At 37.9% G+C, this 22,266-nt stretch overlaps 1 protein-coding gene across 1 annotated transcript in view; it reads left to right on the top strand.

The window, feature by feature from the left end:
* The window catches only part of LOC116812709 (uncharacterized), a 28,362-nt gene that overhangs the window by 4,624 nt on the left and 1,472 nt on the right, over window positions 1-22,266 (top strand). Inside the window, exons 2-3 of the mRNA XM_032758501.1 lie at window positions 370-602; window positions 10,102-10,195. Coding sequence (XP_032614392.1) covers window positions 370-602; window positions 10,102-10,121 — 253 coding nt within the window. The 3' untranslated portion in view covers window positions 10,122-10,195. The remainder of the gene's footprint in view (window positions 1-369; window positions 603-10,101; window positions 10,196-22,266) is intronic.

Below are 22,266 nucleotides of genomic sequence, written 5' to 3'. Positions count from 1 at the left end.
TGGCTGGCCCCCAGGCTCTGAAGAATTACTGCAAGCTCACGTCTGATGACTTGTTATAAACCTATAAAGACCCATCATTGCTAGCAGACTATTCATGGTTCTCTTTTTCTCTGGACAAGCCCTGACTGGACCACAAAAAAACGATGGGGAAATGCCCAGGTCACGCATGTTCTGATAGAAGAGGTAATCCAGGCTCTGGGCAACATTACCAAGAGCATCAAAATGCTCAAAGAGCAATGCTACATGATCAAAAGGGCTCATCCACTAACCCCTTGAAACCCCCTGAAATGGATACCCTTGGGTTCAACTTCTGTCTTTCTCACTTTAATATCTCCTTCTATATTAACATTTCTCTTTTTTTCCTTTTAGGCATCCCACTTTTAAGATGCCTGATCTGAAGGACAGTAAAACAACTGACCTTTGCCAGCATGCCAAACAAACAGATGGTTTAACTAGTCCTCCAGGAACAACACAGTTACTCAGCCATCTCCTACTTGAGTTTCTCCTTGTGTCTCTGTTCAAGGACACCTTTTCTGAGCCTTTCTTGAACAAGAGTGGAGGACTGATAGGGCGATTAAACTCTGTCCTTAACACAACCTTAGGTTGGTTTGCCTAAACTACTAGGTTCTCAAATCTATATGAACCTCCTCCAGCATTCTAATTTGTTTGCTCTGTCTTAGACCCAGAATCCCACCCCATGTGCCTAACCTTAAACCAATCTTCCTGCCTTAACTTCTCTGCTACCAATATTTGATGTAGCCCAGTAAGTTTCAGCATCATCCCTCACCTCCCCACAGTCCCCCACCCCCACACACACACACACCAACTCTTAGCATCAAACCCCCTTCCATTTTCCATAAGCATCTCTCCCAAGGTCTCTGCATATAAAAGCTGTGTTTGCTCATCCCATGCCTGAGACTTTCCTGGCTTAGATCTTGAGCATCTTTCTATTGTAAGATTCTCCATTAGTAATGATTTCCTCACTTCAGATTTGTACATGTTTTTTTCCTTGACAGTGCAAAAGATACCACTTAGGATTTGATTTTCAGAAGGTAAATATAAAACATTGTCAGGAAATTTGGATACTTAATTAAGTAAGATAATAGATTACTGAGAAATAGTACTTAGTTATCTATTTAATCAAATGATGTAAAATAATTTTAGAATAGATATAGGAGGTAACGTAATTGCAAAGAACTTCATCTCTTTTATATGAAGACTGTTCTCTTAAATAATCAAGGACTCAAAAAAAGTCAGCACAAAGCACAGAAATTTATTCTGATGAGATTCTGAATGTTTATCTTCTAAGCAGATTACTCAGAAGGTAAAGAAAAATATACAAGCTCTTATTAAGATAATATGTTAATCCAAAAAAATTATTTTAATAGAGAATAAAACAAATTCTAGTTTTGCATCTGCATATTTGATACTAACGCTTATATTAAACATTTTGTAAATAAACCCATTAAACTTTAGCCAGCTGTGACTACAAGAAATAAAATTTCCTGTCCATGAACCTTCTACAGCTTTCTCTACCTAGTTAGGGTTTTGTAGGATTTTGCCCTACACTTTCCCCTTTCTCATCCTGGAATAACTACTCATTTTACTTCAGAAAAAAATTACTCCTGTTTTCCTTAACAAAAAAATATCCTGCATACCTTGCACTCAAAATGTTCCTTTCTGCCACAGTCACTGTCTACTAGAATCTCATTCATCTCATTGACATATATTGATTATAACTTTTTTTTTTTTTTGAGACAGAGTCTTGCTCTATCGCCCAGGCTGAGTGCAGTGGTGTAATTTCGGCTCACTGCAACCTCCGCCTCCCAGGTTCAAGCAGTTCTCCTGCCTCAGTCTCCTGAGTAGCTGGGATTACAGGTGTGCACCACCATGCTTGGTTAATTTTTGTATTTTTAGTAGAGACGGGGTTTCACCATGTTGGTCAGGCTGGTCTCAAACTCCTGACCTTGTGATCCACCCACCTCAGCCTCCCAAAGTGCTGGGATTACAGGCGTGAGCCACTGTGCCCGGCCTTGATTATTTTTAACTACCGTAACTCCTATTGCATAGACAAACCTTGGAGGTAGTATAAAAGTTACTGGATATGTATTAAAACTGCCAGTTATATTTTATTCAAACTGCTGCAGTAGGGGAGAGAGGTTTCTGTATGGAACTGAGCTCAACTTCTAATACAGCAAAGACAGTTGTGGATTTATAGCCAAGGAGTAGAGCAAGGTGGTAAGAAGATGGAAATTTACTAAGAACTTAACTAGATATCAAAGGTCTCAGAGGGATTCTTGCTAAACTGGCTTAATAAAATTATTTTTAATAATAAAACTTTTAATAAAGCTATTAATAATAAAACTACTTTCTAAAACTAAGATATCCAGAGTGGAGAGTGAGAAACTTGATCAAATATCCAGTAGTCTAATATCAAGAATTAGTAAATTCTTGATAAATTCTCTAAGCAGGAATCTTTGCTAAAACTGGGCTGGGCAGGCCAAGGTCAAAGTCTACTTAGGAAGAATGCTCCAAGGAGCCTAACTCAAGTTTGGTCAAGGGAAGAGTCTTTTTCAGTGGGTAATTGTGAACTATTTTCATACACACTATTTCGTAGCAGACTAACAGATCTTATGAATATACATCTCATAATTTTTGCAGTAATAAACATCCCTATAATATAACTCACTGTAGCAAAAAAAAAACATGCTCATTAACACACCCAAATATATAGACTCTCCGTATTATATAAAAATAATAAGCAAAAAGTCTATAAGCAGAAAATTATACTTAGTAATTAATGCTTCAGTATTTTATTACAGTTAGATAATCTAGGTATCTAATGAATGCCCATTAATTAACCAAATTTAGCATCAGTCTAAAGTTTTATGTTATCAAAAGATCTTGGTCTTGAGCCAAGATGACACACTATAAAATGTAATTAACATTTGTCAAAACAGTGATTCAATTTAACTAACTGCAAATTTATATTTTTATAATTATAAACATATAGTAACTAAAATGACTGATAGATTATTAAACCAAGAATCCTGTATAAGCTGAGGAAGAATGTGCCTAAGTAGATTAAAATGTATGCTTGTGTAATACCTAATACTGAGAACTCAGAAGACATAACTGTTTTAATTAAACCAACAAAATAAAGCTACTCTCATTTGCCAAAATTTACCTAAATTATGTAACTTAAATTCTTAGAATATTTGAGCTAGTATCTATAAGCCTATTAAAAGTAGAAATGCAATTATCTTAATTTCCAGAAATTTTTGAGTATTTTTATATAAGACCTTAGTTAGTTCTAAGTCAATCAGAAAATAGTACCTTTAAAAATTTTGATAATCTAATTTAGTAATACCATCTGGAGGCAGGAAAATATTACATACCCATAGACACATAAATATACATACAGATCTAGAGAACTTATCATTTTAATTCTAAAATCTCAGCCATAGACCAGGCGTAACACAAAAATACATAACTCTTTTCTATAAAAAGGGCTCTTTTCGTTCGACTGGGTAGAAATTCTTGATTGAGTTCAAAATAGAGAAAAAAATAGACAAACAAACAAAAATAACAAACCCAATTTTCTGGCATCTTTCTGACCTAACAGAGACACAATATCTGCAAACCATGTAATTCATTTACAGAGATTACCAAGTGACCACACACACATACACACACACACACACAACTGCATACTCAATGAAAATTAAATTCCTACCATGCTACCAACAGACAAGAGTCTGGAACATTGAATTAGGAATAGGGCTCACCTTTAGGTCCCTGTATTACCAGTCACAAATGGAGCACAAAGGCTCCAAGTGTCCTTATTACCTGGGTGGAGCAGATGGAGATCTGAAGGCATGGTCCCATTTTGAGTCATGGCACCAATCCTGTCAAAGAAACAGACAAGTTGAAAGATTGCTTTTATTTAGTCTGTTGCAATAGGAAAACCACCCTTATCTGAAGATGATGGGAATGGCTCAGCCTCTTAGGCAGTTTGGCTTTTATAGGGAGGGGTAAACAAATGCAAATGATGTGCTTTAACACTGTGGTCAGTTGCAAACTGCAGATGTCACAGTTTGTTAACTTTCCAAAACATTTGGAAATGTTTTTCTCAGTAGTGGTTGTGGTTTTTCTTAGTAAGCTTCAGAGAGCAGAGATATTATCTCAGCTAATCAGCTATGAGACAAAGAACAGGATGTAGATTTTTTTGCGTTGTCAGCAGGTTTTGTCAGCAGATGAAAGGGGATAGTTTGTGGTAGGCCTTGTCACGCTTAACCAAAGATTTTCTAGAAGAGTTTCACACAGAGATAACATCAAACAGAAAAACCAGAAACAGGAAGGAGGCTGTGGCCGTTCCCACCCCCACCCCTACCCCAAGTAAGACTGAGAGGCTGAGGCACACCTCCTTGCAGCCTAGCTCACTTACTTGCATGTGATGCACTTCCTTCCCATGCCTGCCTGTCCCCACCCCACCTTTCTTACACATAGCCTTTCATGCCCTGTGAATACCCATTTCTACACCTCTCTATTTGCACTCATGCTGACTCAATCAGTGTGTCACCTCATCCCTCCGAGGCTAGTGTACTACCTTCCAAAATGGCTGCCTTCCTTCCACTCTTTTTTCTCACAATTTAGTTTCCACAGAGAAGCCAGAATGAACAAAAGTGAAAATCTGATTTTGTTACCAATGTGTTCAAAATTTTTCTGTCTCTCCCTATTGCCCTTCAAGGAAAGCCTATGCTGCATAGCACAACATTCAAATCCTTCATGTTCCAGGTCACCCCCTTTTTTTGCCAGCCCTTAGCCAACTCTACATTCCAGTTGTGTGGAACCTCCAGCTGCTTTCCTACACCCCCTGCACTTCTCCATGTCTAGGACTTTGCTTGTGCCTTTCCTTCCACCTCCAATGCCCTCCCTCCAACTGGCTAAGTCCCAATGTATATATATAAGAATTTAGAGGATATCTCTTCTGGATTTATCCCAGGCCCCAACTTCAGCCCCCAGCCTTCCCCACCACCTTGAAGCTGAGTCTGGCTGAAATTCCTCTATTCCCTACCCTTTCCAGTCACAACACCTACCACAGTGTTTAGCAAGTTCTTCTTTTTCTGTCTCTGCAGCTAGACCAGGAGCTCCCTGCAGGTCCAGACCATGTGTTCTCTGATGCTTTTTCATGGCAAGGAGAGACATACGGTTGCAGTAGTGAGTGGGCATCTGTTCTCAGAAGGCAGTGCCTGGAGCACTCTAAGTACTTAATAAACTCTTGTGAAATTAAAAAGTAGGTGAAGTCACCATATGTATTTAAAATTGTATAATACACTGGATTTACAGAACACATCTCAAATCCTGTAGAAACAAGATAAACTCACATAAAGCAATTAGCAAAAACTGAAGACTCTAAGAGGTAGAATATGAAATAGAATGATTTATGTTCATCAATTGTGTTACATCTCATGAAACCTAATGAATGTTAGAACATGGTAACCAGCCACTCTGGGGGTTTGGATATTCACTTATTTCAGGATTGACTTTTTTAACTCAAACCCAGGAGAGAATTCCTCCTTAAAAGCTAATTCTTGGGACACCTTCTGAGCAAGCCCCATACTGAAATCAGTTTCATTCCTTTTTAATTAACGAATGTGAACATCCTCTTGGCTTTCATGACTATGGGATGTATTCCTCAAAGTCACATCCACACTCACAACTATATTGGCTCCCACACAATACCCTATGCATGCCCAAGGCTTGATAGATACTGCCTGAATTGGTGACTTGCAGAACAGCTGTACACCACTTCTGGGATGGTTATGATTTCCTTAATATGAGTTTTGGGTTTTTTTTATCCCAAACGTATTGTCTGCAATATCACTCAAGATTGTTAAGATCATTGTCACAATTTTAAAAAAAAAAGTATATATCCTTACTAACCGTATTCATAAATATGAGTTACAAAGTGTAGAATAAGTTCGGAAGAAGCACACTCCAAAACTGCAGAGTAGTGTCATAGGTAAACTGCCTCTTATAGACACTGCTTCTCAGTAGAGGGCACTCAGGGGACTAGGAAAGGTCTGAGGTGGAAACTTCATGGTTTAATTTGGATTCCCCCAGAGGAAGACCCTGACACGGGATTATTGCAAATAGATTTGGAATGGGATCCCAAGAAACATCAGTAGGGGGCTGGAGAATGGGGGAGGCAAGAAAAAGAAGTTAAAGGGGAATGTCATTGTAGGAAACAAGGTCTCAGTCTCCAGGAGATGGAGCAGAACAGCCTCAGAGATGACTCACCTGAGCAGTAAGAAATATGAAATATTTAATATAACAATTTCCATTAGCTATTAGTTGACAGCTGCCCTGAGGATATTAATTCCCTGCGTTTCAGCCCACCTAACATCAGATCAAGCGTATTATCATGGCAGAGGGAGCCCCTAGGTAGAAAGTCATGGGTTCTTGTAGTACAAAGAACATAGACTCTATTATATTTCAGCTGAATCTAAGCAGTTACATGTGTAATAAGCTGTCTCAGCTGACAGGCAGGCAAAAAAGAATTATGAATTTATTTAGCTTCATTAAATTTCTGAAAAACACCATCCGATAACTGGGTTTCCAAACTCGTTCTCAGAATGTCCATTCACTCCTAAATAAGAACAGTTACCTCAAGCGAATTAAACATGCTGATTCTGTCCTTTAAACTTTCGCTCCATCCACATCCAATGCATGTTTCTTGTAGGTCCAGAAGCAGATCCTGATGCAGGGATCCCAGTATAAATGATGTATTAAGGATGTTCTCTTATAAGAAGGCAGGCAGGAAGCAGGAGAGGGAAGGGAAGAAGCCAAGCAGATGTGTGATTTCTCAGGAAGCTCCAACTGCAGCCTGTTCTGCAGAAGGCTCTGAAGTATAAAATATACCCTAGGGGTGGTCATGACTTAAAGGAGCTGGGTTATTCTATTCCCAATAGACAGTCAGGCACTGAAAACATTGCCCTGAAATACTCTGGGTGGGGCACATGAAGTTTGTCTCATCTGTCACAGATTCTTATATTTTCATGTTAGTCACAATTTCTAGGAGAAAATTTATAAACAGAAAAGTTAGTGGAATAAAGTAATCTGTTGTAGCATTTAGACCTGAGGCCATAAGTGATGGTTGGTCATCATCCCTCTTCTCTGACACTGTTTTAGATTTCCCATGAAGCTTTGGCTAGTGCCTCTGTCAGTGTAGGTGACCTTCCTGGAGGGGCTACTGAAACCACCATCCCTGAGGAGTCTAGGCCCCTAGTTACCACATTTTATCAAGCCATAGCATGATAATTCTAAGAGATGCCCCAGTAGGTTTCCCAAGTGCAGAACATTATTTGGTCTGCTCCCCTTATATAGCAGCAACCCCTTCTCATGGTCCTGGCAACTCAGCTCTTTCATGCATCTCCTGCTGCTGAGCATCCACTGAGTTTCAGCTCAAGATCTCACCTCCTCCATAAAACCTTCCCTGGTCCTTGCATTCCTCAGTGCCTTCTTGTCCCCATAATTCAAAGAAGTTACTGCTTATGCCTCTCATCTGGCCTGAATCGCATTCTGCATTGCAATTCCTCATTACAGAATTTTTATTGACCTTGGACAATGTAATTTGGTTGACTTGTGAGTGTATGTGTTGTCTTTTTATGGGAACCTGAGCACCTGAACAGGGTTCTACCCCACACTTCACGGGCTGCCTCCAGTGCTGGACACAGGTTGCTGTGCATCCCCAGGCCTCAGGGAACTCATGTTGAATTAGCAACTGAATGGCTTACAGAATAGCATCTCTGCACAGTATAACTAATTGTGATTTTTCTCATCATAAGTCTTGCTTCCAAGAGTTCTCTAACTTACTTGGTTGTCAGTGACACTCATTATCATTCAGGCCACAATCATCTTTCAAAAAAAACCCAACAGCTTTCAGAGGCTTAACCATATTACATTTTAAAACCAGCCCTTAAGAGCACATATTTCTAGATGCTTTATTATTAATCCAAACTGTGTGCAAACGAATGCCATAACTTCCCCCTACAAAGGACAGGTTTTTTTTTTTTTCTTTTTTGGCATTACTCAGACCTCAAGGTTGACAAACCTGCTTTGGGGACATTGGGTATTTGTGGAGAAGGCATAGAAACATTTACATAAAGACGCAATTCAACCTGTATTGAACACCTTCTGGGTGCCAGGAATTGCCCAAGGGACTTTATATAGACTGCATTGTCCAGAGGTTTTTTCTTGTCTTTTTTTCTGAAGCACATATGTTGGAGTATTTTGAGGCATTTTATAGCCTCTTGTGGGAGCTTAAAGAGAAAGGAGGAAAACTCATGTCACTTCGTTTCACAATTAATTACTTCTTCTGGGAAGACTTTGCCTTGTAATTGTAGTATTTATCTCATGTCTTTATTATTTCTGATTATTTCTGTCTTGTATTCTCTCCTCAGAAGCAAAAATTGGATACAAGAATAGTACTAATCTTGACTATGTATCTCCAGGTATCTAATCTACTCCCCACAAATGGCATTGAGATGAAATAAAATATTTATGTTACTATTAATAGAGGTTAAAATCTATTGAATGCTTGCTGTAAGCCAGGCACTCTGCACAGCCCTTTATACATATCATCTCATTTCATACTCACAGCAGTTTTCAGAGGCAAATACTATTATCGTCTCTGTTTCATAGATACAGAAATTAAGGCTCAGGGCAGCTGAACAACTTCCCAAGACCATATATCTAGTAAGTAAAGAAACTGAGGTTACGCTGCACAGAGGAAAAAAAGCCTCCCTCCTTGGTTCTCTCCTTGGAGATGGCAAAAGAAGTTGTATTCTCAGCCTGTGATCTTGTTAGCCAAGAGATCACAAACTCTTTGGGTCTCAGCTTCTTTATTTATTGAATAGATACTCTAATGTCCACACTGCTATGCTCATCTATCTGTCCATCATTTATCCATCTTGGCGCATTTAACTTTCACTATTTTACATTTTGCTTATAAGAGTTACTGATAGCTCTCAAAGAACATAAAGTATGTCACATTCATCTTTATACCTAGAGTTCCTTGGCCACTTTTCTAAATGCTTTAAATGTATTAAATCATTTATTCCTCATGATACCATGAGAAAGGCATTATTTTTATCCCCACTTATTTCAGACTTAAGGAGGTTATTTGACCCCAATCACAATTACATTAATGGTGTCAGATAGATTTGAACACAGGTATCTGGCCCCAGAGTCATGCTCTTAATTACCATGCTATACAAGAAAGCAACTTAATTTTCTTCTCAAATCCAGGTGCTGTTTCAGAATAGATTTTCATGTGTGTTTTTATCTCATTTTTCTCTTTACTCTTTAGCTCTTGTTTTTATTCCATGATCTGTATTTATTTTCGTGTAATTAGAGATGTGATTTTTCGCTGCACATTACTTTTAAAATCCCAGATATGAAATCTCATGTGGACATTAATTTTAATTTGCCATTGATTTTTTCTTAGAAGCAACATTGGAAGAGAAAAATTTTCCTCTAATTTTCAAGTTTTATGACCTTAAATATCATGGGTAGCAAAAATGCCACTTTGGCATAATAATGATTTTGAGTAAAAAAATGTGAAGAAATAGATACCCCCTCCCAAAAAAAAAAAAAAAAAAAAACAAAAAAACACAAAGCTCTCTGCCCTCCACCTATTTTCCTAAAATTAGGAAGTAAATTTGCAAAAGTGCTCCTCTTCACCTCTGTACCAGGAGGGACGAAAGTTAATCACCAGAGACAACTTTAGATCTTTGTCATCCTGGAGATGGGATGGTACCAGAGGGATCTGCATAATAAACTTTACCAACTAGACTTCGTCTACCACTAGTTTTTCATATATTTGCATTTCCACAATTTACTATTCCTAGAGGTTAAAGGTCCCTTTCCTCTGTCTTGCCACTTCTTTAAAAATGTATTGTTCCTTTGCTATATAAGTCTGAGTTCTAACCAAACCTTTAAGTTACTCATCCCTGAGTTTCTCTCATATACATATGAGATATACACATTAGTAAACTTCTGTTAGTTTTTTGCTCATTAATCTATCTTTTGTGGCAGAGCTTCAGCTGAGAATCTAGAAGAGGGTAGATGGAAAAATATTTTTCCCTCCCCTCCAAATGCAAGGATAATCTTACATGAGTCCAGGAGGAAGGTAAGTAATATTAAAGATATAAGAAGATGAATGGCTTCAGATTTTGCCTTTTAGACTTTCAGAAGACAAAGGTTTAGATGAAAATCAACACAAATCTAGGATAAACAAAGCAATTACAAGGAGTGGTAAGCCCCAGATATGCTAATTTTGGTCTCTGCAGGTCATAGAAAACAGAATTAAGACATAGGGACTGAAAAAGATTGCTAACTAAGTCCTTCATCTTTAAAAATGAGAAGTAATAAATAATTTAAGATTCAAACTAAGTGGAACATAATTTTAAAAAATGAACACTGTGACAAAAAAATCAAGAGCAGTAAAGCATCTGAAAAAAAGAAAAAAGATTGGTCAGTTAAGCTGTTCATTGTGAAAACCTTGAGGTATAACCAAAGAATATCCAAAAACATTTCTGCCATCAAAACATTACCCTTAAGATTAATATTAAGAAATAAAGGAAATGAAGCCTAAAATGTAAACAGATTCACTTTTTAATGTGACTTTTATCATTTACTTAAAAATCTGCAGTCAGAAAACATAAAAAGAACATTCACTAACCAGGACCAAGTGACTACTCTCCCACAAGTTCTCAGCACGTTACAGTAAATTGTTACAGGCATAACCAACATCACACACACACACACACACACACACAGGACGCACATGTTCTTCCCAGCTTTCTTGCAATTGGTTTGGGATCCATTAGTGAGAGATGTTTTTGTAGCCACAAGTTAAACAAATTTAGAAAAGAAAATAGAATAAAATAGCATTTAAGCATATGACCTCAAACTAGGGAAGCAGTAATATACATAGTAAAGATAGATGATGATGGATGGATAGGTAAATCATAGATAGATGATAAACAGGTGGATGGATGGATAGATAGACAGATACATAGATACATACATACATACAAAGAAAGATTTCAATTAATGTGCATTCAAAAAAAGATTAATCACAATATTCACTCAGAATACTTAACTGTAGAAAGGTGATATTCCAAGGCCATCAACAGGCTAATGCAGGTCTGCAAATGTTTATCTCTGACAAGATGAGTACTGAAATTGAGAATAAGTCTTTAGAAACTTTTATAGACATTTGGCAAAGAAATTTCATGTCTGTTGAATCTGATGATAAAAAAGCTGCATTTTATGCCTTTTTAATTTTATAGTAATTGATTTTTCTTCTATTTTATGAAAGAATCAGCATTAGAAATTTAAAAAAATAAAATTATCCTTTTCCCACAGGTAGTTTGAGAAGCTTTGAATAAAATTATATTTGGTCTTGGGGAAACTAGGGATTCTTCCTTCTGTTGTGGTTATACAAAACATACATTTTATGGGCCTATCATTTTATTTTTGCAGGGATTGTAATTGCTTACTATCAATGTAAGAGAAATTACAGGAGGTGGGTGAGCTGAGAGAAAGGAAAAAATACCTTCCTGTTTAGTAGTTACAAGTTAGAACTGTAGGCAAAGTGTAACATTAGGAAATACAGCTGCTGGTTGACCAGTAGTTTGCCCATTTGTACCAATAGTCCTGAGGTTATTATTATTATTTTTTTTGTATCTATACAGTTTTTCAAAACTTTGTTGTGGACTTCATTCTGTTATTCATAGACATGACAAGATAACTTATCCCTTTAATTTCTGGGCTAAAGCTACATTTTAGACTAAAGGACAAGGAAAATGTAAGCATCCCTTTTAGGCTTTGGGGAATTAGTGGTATCTGTGACATTAGTCTCACTTCGTTTTGGTGGCACTTTTTATGTGCTGTGGTTTGCTGTCCATGCAGGGCAAAGCTGACATCCAATGGGATGTATGTAAGCAAAAGGTGCCCAAGAGTATAAAGAACTAAAATCTTTATGCAAAAACAAAAGAAGATGTAAACCTCAAGCGTACCTCCACCCATTTATACTTCTTAGCTCCAAACCACAAAGAGAACAAAAAAGTACTTTCCCAGACTTGTTTTTTTGTCACGTTTTCTGAGAAAAGACATGGTTAACTCTTAGATGCACTGTCCTGGCCTTACTCTTAGATGTTGATCTTTTTCATGAAATTGATAACAGTTGACTGCTCTTAAAGAGAATCTACCTCGCTCCCCAAACCACATCCCCGTTTCTTGGTCCACTGGTCGTATGAACAGCCTTGAACGACAGGACCTATAATGTACAAAATCTCTGCAAATTGCCAGATGTCAAGGCTACTTCACATTTAGACCAACCTCATGCTAGCAACGCATACAGTTTTTTTCTTTTTCATCACCTCTATAACCTCTAAGAAGAAGTTTTTGTAAAATTAGGGCACAGTCCGTTCTGCTGCCAGGCAGTTGTCTCTCCAGAATTCCTTCAAGTGGACTTTGTCTATGGGCGAGAGTATATGGCTAATATGAAATTCAGTGCTGCAGAAAATAGGATAAAAGCAAATCCTAAAACAAATTAGGCTCTTTTTGTTGTAGCATCTAAGGAAACCCCAAGCGTTGCAGTTAAATTCTTAAATACTAGTGACAGCCAGAGTGTGAAATGAATGGATTCCATTTCTGGCAGCAAAAACTGAGTACCTACAAATTAATGCATTCAGAAAGAGATGTTTTCTAAACACACACATATCCCACCCTAAATGTACAAGAACACACACATCAGTGGAGAGGGAAAGCCTCCATGAGACTGAAAAGGCTTTAAAATACCTATATTATTCTAAGTGGCAATCCATGTCAGCGGTATTATTTCTCAGTCCTGTCATCCCCCACCCACACGCCATCCTAACTTCCACCACTAGATTGAATTATCCTAAAATAGAAACCTTATGATATATCCAATGGTCTAAAAACCTCTTCATCCCTCAAACTCCACCCTTGCCATAGCACAGAAAAGGCCAAACTCCAAAGTCATACAAGTGGCCCCATCCATTCTTGATGTATCTCCACTTACTTTTTAAGAAATTAATAATTATTAAATTTTTGTTATCTATTGCAGTAAGAACTTTTACCATAAGACCTGTCCTTTTAACAAATTTGTAAGTGTACAATATAGTTAACCATAGGCACGATGTTGTACGGCTGATCTCTAGAACATGTTTTTCTGGCATAATTGAAACTTTATGCATATCGAACAGTAACTCCCCATTTCATCCTTCTCCCAGTCCCTGGAAGCCACCTTTCCACTCTCTACTTCTATGAGATTATTTTAGATATTTGTGTAAGTCAAATCATACTGTATCTTTCCTTCTGTGACTGGTTTATTTCACTTAGCAAAACGTCCTTCAGGTTCACCCATGTCGTTGCACTAACTTTTTAATATTCATTTTCTGGTCTTCTCAGAGTTGCTCATTTATTGACCTCCAATGTCTATGTCATAGGCTCCCCAACCCTGCACTTTTTTATTTGTGTGCCTTTTCATGAAGCTTTTCTACATTTTTGCAATTTAGACTACTTATCCTTTCATCACAAGGCATTTAGTCTTATATGCTGCCATTTATTGAAACTTTATACTTCATTTTGACATTTCTCGTTGGCTTTGTTTGTACTGCAATTTACAAGTCTGTGTGTTTCTGTCTAAAGTTTCCAATTAGGTTAAACACATGTCTTACCCCACATTTATATCTCTCATAGTATTTAGTGCAGTGTCTTACACGTAGTAATTGTGCAGTAAATACTGTTTAATCGATTGAATGGTTGTAAACTCCTTGAGGGAAGATTTTATTTGGTTTACTCTCCCCAAAGCCTGGGAAGTACCTGACATATAGTAAATGCTCAGTAAATATTGTGTTGTGTATGAGGAGAAACAGAAAGAGGAAATTAGGTGATTCTGCTAAGACCACACATTGCTGAATACAGAGGTCAGTTCTCAGTTCTCTTCTTACTTGACCTAAATGCTTTTGATCCAGCTGATAACTTCTTCCTACTAAAAATGCTCCCTTTGCTAGATTTCCAGCATATTCCTTGTCTTGGTTTTTTCTCCTATGTCACTGACTGTTGCTTCTCAGTCTAATTTGCTAACTTTTTGTCTTCTCCCAGTTGCTTTATCTGCAATGTGTTAGTAGTCAGTCAGTCTTCTTCTCTTCTCTTAACTACATTCACTCCCTAGGGGATCTCATTAGTTCATGACTTTAAAAATCCCACATGTTGCTGACTCCCATATTTACATCTTCAACCTTGACACCTTCACCAGCCCCAAAGCTATGGTGTCCTATTGCCTACTTGATGTTTCCACTGAGATGGCCAACAGTGTTTCTAACGAATATATCCCTAGTCTTCTTCCTTGAGCCTGCCCTCCAGCGGTATTCTCCATCTCAGTTCAAAATGGAAACATCCTTTTCCAGTATCTCAAACATTATTGGCAATCTCATCTCATATATCTCAATCTATGAGGAAACACTGTTGTGCTCTACTTTCAAAATATTTACAGACAGCAACACCTTCTCATCTCCCACCTGTCTACCTATCCAACCTAAAATGGAACCGTTGTTTACCTGAATTGTTACCAAAGTATGCACAGTTTATTCCCCACATGGCAGCCAGAGGGCTCCTTTCAGAATGGAAGTCAGATCATGTCACTCCTCTTTCACAACCCCAGAACAGCTCTCTCTTTCACTCAAAGCAAAACTCAAAGTTGTTACAAGAAAATATCCTATTGAACTTCCCAAATCCTCTCTGACTTCATCTCCTGCTAATTTCCCTCTTGCTCACATTCCTCTAGCTACCAGGTTCTCTTTTTTATTTATTTTAGTTATCTATTGCTCCATAACAAGCCACCCAGAATTAAGTGGCTTAAAACAATTTGTTATGTTCTCTATTGGGTCTGTGGATTAACTGACTTCAACTGGGCATTTGTGCTTTAAGGCTTCTTGTGTGGTTACAGACCAATGTCAGCTGAGTCTGAAGTCATCTGAAGGATCCATGGGCTGACATCCACGGTAGCTTGCTCACTGCAGTGACTGACAGGTGATGCTGAGAGCTGAGCTGGGATTATGGACAAGAGCACCTACATGCCTCTGGCCATGGCCTTTCCACATGCCTTGGGCTTCTCATAGCACAGCAGTTATGACATTCAGTGTTCTGAGGGTCAGAGTCCCAAGAGCAAGTGCTATAGGAGGCAGGAAGTAGAAGTGTCAAGCCAGTTAAAGACTATGCTTGGAAGAGGCCCATCAACACTTCTACCATATTCTACTGGTTAAAGCAGTTACCAGGCCTGCCAGGATTTGAGGGCATGGAGTAATAAACTCCACTTGCTCATGATAACATGGCAAGGTTACACAGCAAAGGAGCATGTGGGATAGAAGATGTTATCAGGGAAGTCTCTGGAAAATCCTATTCTTCAAACACAACAGCTGCACTCTCACCTCAGTGCTTGCCTTTCCCTCTGCCTAGAATGGTTTTCTCTTGATATCAGCATGTTTTGCTTCCTTGCAGCTTTCTAGACTTTGCTCTCTCACTTACTTCAACTCTGCTATTATGTCACCTTCTCAATGAGCTCTTCCTGGACCACTCTACTGAATATGACACATAAACAGTCTCCTTGGTGATCAAGGGCTCACCATTGCCCATTAACGTTGGCTTGACCAAACTTCAGCCAGACTTCTCCCCTCCCTACAGGCCCCTACATTTTGACTTGCCCTCAAGTTTAAATAAGCACTAAGCACCTCAGGTGCAGAATATCCTTCTCAACACTCATTCCGAGAATCAGCCGACCACAAAGAAAAACATTTCTCTGCTGAAGCAACCTGATTTTGCCACCTTCTTACCCTGCCCTCTTGCCTTTTGCCCCTACGAATTTCCCTGTCAGTTTTACCTCTCCCTCTCTCCAAAAGATATGTCCTCTTCTGTTTGATTTTGAGACACTTGAGATTTCTGAGATGGAAGCATTCTCCCTGCTGTTTAAGTAAAGTTTCCATTTACCTAAGTCTGCATTCATTTTGATTGAACACCTAGCACTCTCAATACTGTTTATCCTACACCCGTTTTTCACATTACACAATACCTTTTACATACTAAATGTCGTCTCTATTTAACTTCAACTATTTATTATGTTTATTGTCGCTCACCCTCCATTAGGATATAAACTGCCTGACAGCAGGATGCCTTTCTGTTTCACCTACTGAATTCCCATCACCTACTACAAACATGATAAGTGCTCAAAAAGCCTTTGTGAATTTAATGGATAAACTTACTCTTACCTGTGATGTGATACAAGCAGGTTTTGTCTAATACATGGATACAGAATAAAGAAATATTTGCTACTGGTTCTGCCAGGATCTCATTCTCTACTCCAGTTAACTGAATCTCTGACATGTTCCTTGAGCTTGTTTCAAATTCTTGTTTCAGTCATGTAACTCCTTTAAAACTGTCCTGCTTTTTTTAGCCCTTCCTAACTTCTTTTCCTCTCTGCTCTTCAACTCAGCTCAGAAACTGGGGCTTCATGATTTGTGGACAGTTGACCCTGATGCTGTTAACCCACAGGCTTTTCAATCATTTCCTCTGAGTAGATCCCTGTGCACTTCTACTGAACTCCAATCCCAGCTGTACCAGCCACCTGTCTAGCCCTTCCCTATCAGATCCCAGGTATACCAGCCATCCGTCCACCCTAGCTTTCCCTCCTTCCTTGGGCAGGTACCATTCCTGTTTCTGACACCTCCAGTCATCCATGTCCTACTTTAGTGGACAAAGTGCCTTATAACCACATCATAGACAGAAGAACAGAAGTATCATTGCTTCATGATCATGCATAGGTAATATTTGTGGAGTGAATTTGTGTCAAAAAGATCTGGAGGCACAGTAGTTTTACATTCTAAGTTATTCCCCTATTCCAAGGACTTTGGCAAAGGGAGGGGAAAGAATCAAAAGTTATATGATGATCATAATGAGTTTCAGGTCATGACCACATAATTCACCTTGTTATTACACACTGCTGATCCTTTAAGTAAAATACCAGAGCCCCAGTAAAACGAATGAGATACCAATGCCTGAGGATTTCACCCAAGCATCACTAATTAAGGGTTATCTTCAAATACATTCAAGCTACACAAGTCTCTTGAGTTTGCATAATTGAGCTGGAAATCAGTTGAAGGAAATTTATGGGATTTTAGCCCAGGAGGGAAAGCGAGAAAGTTGGAAAACTCAAAACCATGGGGAAACAAAACAAAAACACACACAAAAAAACTTCCTTCACATTGAAAAATGAAGTTTTGTTTCTGACTCTTTTTTTGATGTAAGAAAAGTCTTACACTATCTTTTATATTCTCTTTGTCTTGTTTTCCAATTTTTAGACCTCCAATTGAGGTAGAGGGTGAAAGAAAGAGCCTTGGAATCCAAGTCAGAAGTCTTGGGTTATACCTTCCCCTATTCAATAACCGAGTCTTATATATGAAATATAAATAAAAATTACTGTATCTACTCCATGGGGTAATAATGTGGATGAAATGTGGACAAACTGAAAATACATCAAGTCCTCAATATCATCCACAGGTTCTTGAAAACTGTGACTTTAAGTGAAAGGATTTATAACAAAATAGGTTCATTGATACAAACAAAGTTCCTACAGCATATTTTTGGTCACAGAAACATCACCAAACTTCTAAATAAAAACCAAAGCACTTCTAATGGTAAACATTGAAACAAATGTGAGTGTGCTCTCTCTCTCATATGTATTTTTTATATATATAATGTATATGAAAAATCTTTCATATATATAATCTTTCACATATATGAAAAATCTTACATATATCTAGTCTTTCAAATAAGATAATGATTTACCCCATTATTTCAGTTCAGGGGCATGGGTGGCTGGAGCCTATCCCAGCACTTACGACCTGGACATAGAAGTCCATGGTGGCCTGCAACCTTGTTTGGAATTAGAATATGGAGCTGAACCCATTGCTGGCCTCAAGGGAACCTTGGACAGCCTTGCGAGTGAGGAGGCAACAATGAAAGTGGAAAGTTGGGGCTCTAGAAAGCACAAGGCTCTCTACTGGAACAAAGAGAGCAGAGGGATGAGATGTTATGAATTACATAGGATGCAGATATGATGGTAACTTAGATAGCATGGCCTGTTGTATTTCAAAGAACAAAGAGCCTTCTAAACCTTTGCGCAGAAACACAATCACAGGGTTTAAGCAGCAAGGGTTTTTTTCTTTGTATAATAAGTATACAAAGGTTATACAATTGACAACACAGTCTCTATAAAAAGCTTTTTTAGCCACTCCAATCCTCAGTTTCTTCTATGAACTGTCCACATTATTTGCCCAACCATTTATTTTTTACAAAATTTCATTAATTTTTTCCAGTTAAAAAATGTGAGTTGTCATTTAATTTTGCATGTAATTTTGCCTGACCTTTAGCTATGTTTTAAGCAACTTGAGCACTGGCAATTTATTTTGTATCCTCCAGAGTATGAAGCATGATTCTTTTCCCTAAAATAGTAGCATTTGTGATTTTAAATTCTATCTGCTGGATGAATCAATACAAGTGAGTAGAAGATAGAATAATACCTCATCTACCAGAATTCACTGAGCTAGCAGTCTTATCTATTAGAAATATATGAAAGAATCAATAAGTAAGAAAAAAAGCTTTCAAATAACCAAAATATAAATGTTACTAAATCATGTTTGCCATCTTAAATGAGTATTAAATAAGTAAAGGCAAAACCTAAGATGATTACATCTAGGAATTATTTTACAATATGACACAGGAATTAAGTATAGCATCAATAACTTTTGACCAAGTGAAACAGGCTTTTTTAGAGAGCATAAACTTGTATTATTTTTTCATCCAAACCCAAACAGCCTAAGCCCCTCTCCTTGCCAGAGAAAGAAGCCATTCTCAGATAACAAACAGCTTAAGCAAAGTAATTTTGCAGAGTATACTTTGAAGGAGGAAAAAAAAAAAATCCTTCAAATTTCAGCATTTGTATGGATGAATGCAATAGGCAATAGAAACATAAATAGCTTTTTTAAAAGTGCAATAAATGAAAGCTGTTCATAATTGGTGTTCTATAAGGAATTACAAACAAAGAATTTGAGAAGTCTCTGGAGTTACACTTTCCACACAGATACAAGGTAGTGACTTATCTGAAACAGAATTATTTGGCACACCTGGCATGGGCAAGCATGAACCACAGAAGAGATTCAGCAAAATGTGTAAAATCAGAAATGAATTAGTAAGAACATCTAAGCAAGCACAAGACAGCAATATTACCCAGAATACATTACTAAAGGACTCACTGTCACCTGAGTGGGCTGAGATAGGAGGCATCGACCTGTTACAGCTTTATCAGGATATCATTTTACTGTGAGATGATAACATTGTTCTTAAGCAAACCAATTAGTAAGTCACTCACAGTTGATCTTATGTATTAAATTAGTCATTTGTAACTAGTTCTTTATGTTATCTTTAAAAAGCATCAAGTAAAAAGCACTGTTCAGATATTGTTAGAAAGAGGTTTTATATAGCAATTGCAGGCACAACTTAGTTGCTCGAAATGATGGAAGCTCACAAATGGAGAAAAAGATGATTTCATAATTTTTTTCTTCAAAATGTGTAAACAGAAATAAATCACAATTAGTAATGCAAAGAAAAGTTAAATTAAAAACCTAAAAAGATGGCCCTGGTAAAAACAAAATAAGCACATTTTGAAAATTAAAAAATATGCATTTTAAAACCTAAACTTTCAGAACCCACTTTGTTATGTCGATATTAGCAACTTAAATAAGATTAAATTAAAAAGTAATATTTTGGGTTTGGCTGCAACAGAGTATGGGTGTTACCTAGACTGTTCTTCCTCCCTTCACAAAGGTAAACAACTATGAAATGGAACACAATAGGTGAAGCATTTTTTGGAAGAGGACTATAATGCTAGCAAAAAAGCAAACACATGTGGTGAGCTCAATGTTTTCTCAACTTTCTGCCATAGGGAACCTTCAGGGATCTGCATGTCACAAGGAGATGGAGCCCAAGGAGAGCACAGCAGTGTTGCTGAGCTGGGGTGGCAGAGATTAAAGTTGAGAGCTGCGAATGCAAACTGGAATTTGCAGGGCAAATTAACAAAGAGAAGGGTACTATTCAGACAAGAGTCCTCAGAATGCTGTATGGGGAAATCTGAGTGGATCCTTGGCCCAAAGCTGGGCTGTACATATATAGAGCCCGTCTCTTCTAGAGCTCACAGGAAATACCACAGTGCTTGCCATCTGTATTTCTGAGTACTAAGGAAATACATTAGAATTCAACAACTAAAAACATAAAATATGCAAATATTTAGAAATTAAACAACACACTTCCAAACAGCACATAGGTTGAAAAAGAAATCACAAAGGACATTAAAGTATTTGAACAATCATAGTAAAAACACAGCAAATAAAAAAATTATTCATAACTAAGGCAGTGCTAGAGGAAATTTTACAACTTTGTAAAAATAAAAGACTAAGAGTGGTTCATGTTTCCACCTTCAAAGGTTGGAAAAAGAAATGCAAAGTAAACCCAAAGTAAATAGAAGGAAGAAAATAATCAATATGAAAAACTACATCGATTAAATAGTACACGAACATTTTAGAAAGTAAGAAAGCCAAAAGCAGAATTTTTAAAAGAACACCAAATATTTCCAGAGCTCATCTTATGCACCACGCTTTCTGCCATGTGTTGATTACACAGATTAAGATAATGCAGTCCATCTGCTCCTGTCCCCAAGTTCACCATATTTGAGCTTTCAGTCATGTATTTCACAAAATGACTTCAATATAATACATCTGAGAGTTCATCTCTCCAGCAGTGCCTACAACACAGTAGAAGCTCAATAAATATGTGTTGAATGGGTGAATGAACTTTCTCCTTTAACACATGGGGTGGGCCACAGAGAGGAAGGGACTTTCCCTAAGGTCACCAATGTCTTACTTGGTACAGCCTGGATTCTGTCCTCCATACCAGACAACATTCTCTGCCTTGGCCAGCTCAGACTTTAGTCTCAACTCTCTTATGCCATTAGAGAACCTTAATAACTACTTGTGTGTTTAAATTGCCTGGCACCCATCTTGGAAAGGCATTTCATTAGCATTCCTGTTTGTGTAATGCCAGCTTGCCAGCCAAGGAGCCCACTGAGAGATGAGCCAGGGGAGAGTGAGTGAGCACACAGACTCACATTGGAACTTGCAACTCCACTTAGCGCAGGGGAGCTGAGCTGTATTGACTCCCACCAGCAAAAGCCACCTTCCTCAAGCTCTCTCACCTCCCCAACATTGTTCCTGTTGCCTGATTGCATCTGGAGAATCAAATTTTCTTGGGGCAGAGCCCAAGTATAATTGAGACAACAGGACTATTTCCTACTAGTGGAGAACTAAGCCTTTGCAATGGAAAATACAGAGGGAAGAAACAACCAATATTGTCATAAGCCAACACATAAGACACACTCAAATTTTAGCAACTCAGATTAGAAGGGAGGCAGAAACAGCTACAGCTACTGGGGGAAATGGGAGGATGCCCGGGAAGGAAGTGGTTATAGGGGCTGGCACTTGAAAAGGCATAGTATGTCCCATCTCCAAAAGAATAAAAATAATAGAAATTACTTATATAGCATGCATTATATGTCAGGAACTATTAGAAACACTTTGTAAAATAAATATAAATTATTTAATCTTCACAGCAACCATACAACATAAATACTGTAATAGCCCCCACTTTACAGATGGCAAAACTAAGTCAGAGACGGGTTAAGTAAGTCACTTAAATTCACAGAGCAAATAAGTGGTAGAATCCAGGCAGTCTGGTTGCAAAGTCAATGCTTTTACCGATCCCTCAACCCCATACTACATGAAGAATTGATTTTACTGTGAACATGGGCTCGTAATTAGATAAGTAGACCAGCTCTGGAATTCTCCTTCAGAGGTCAAAAACTTACAAAATAGCAAGCACTCTGCAGCTCAAGCCTTGCAGACAGCTAAGCAATGATAAGCCCAGTTGTGTCTACTCCTTCCTTCTCCATTCATTCACTCTTAGTCATCTGACCCATTAGAGTTTGTAGATTCGAACTGAGTTCGTACTCTGAAGACATGGCAAACAGTTTTTTGAAATTGAATCACAAATTTTGATTTGCCAGCT

The sequence above is a fragment of the Hylobates moloch genome, unplaced genomic scaffold, assembly GCF_009828535.3.
Source record: "Hylobates moloch isolate HMO894 unplaced genomic scaffold, HMol_V3 SCAFFOLD_9, whole genome shotgun sequence".
Lineage (NCBI taxonomy): Eukaryota > Metazoa > Chordata > Mammalia > Primates > Hylobatidae > Hylobates > Hylobates moloch.
Note: the sequence above shows the minus strand (reverse complement) of the source record. Positions and strands in the feature narration are given on the sequence as shown.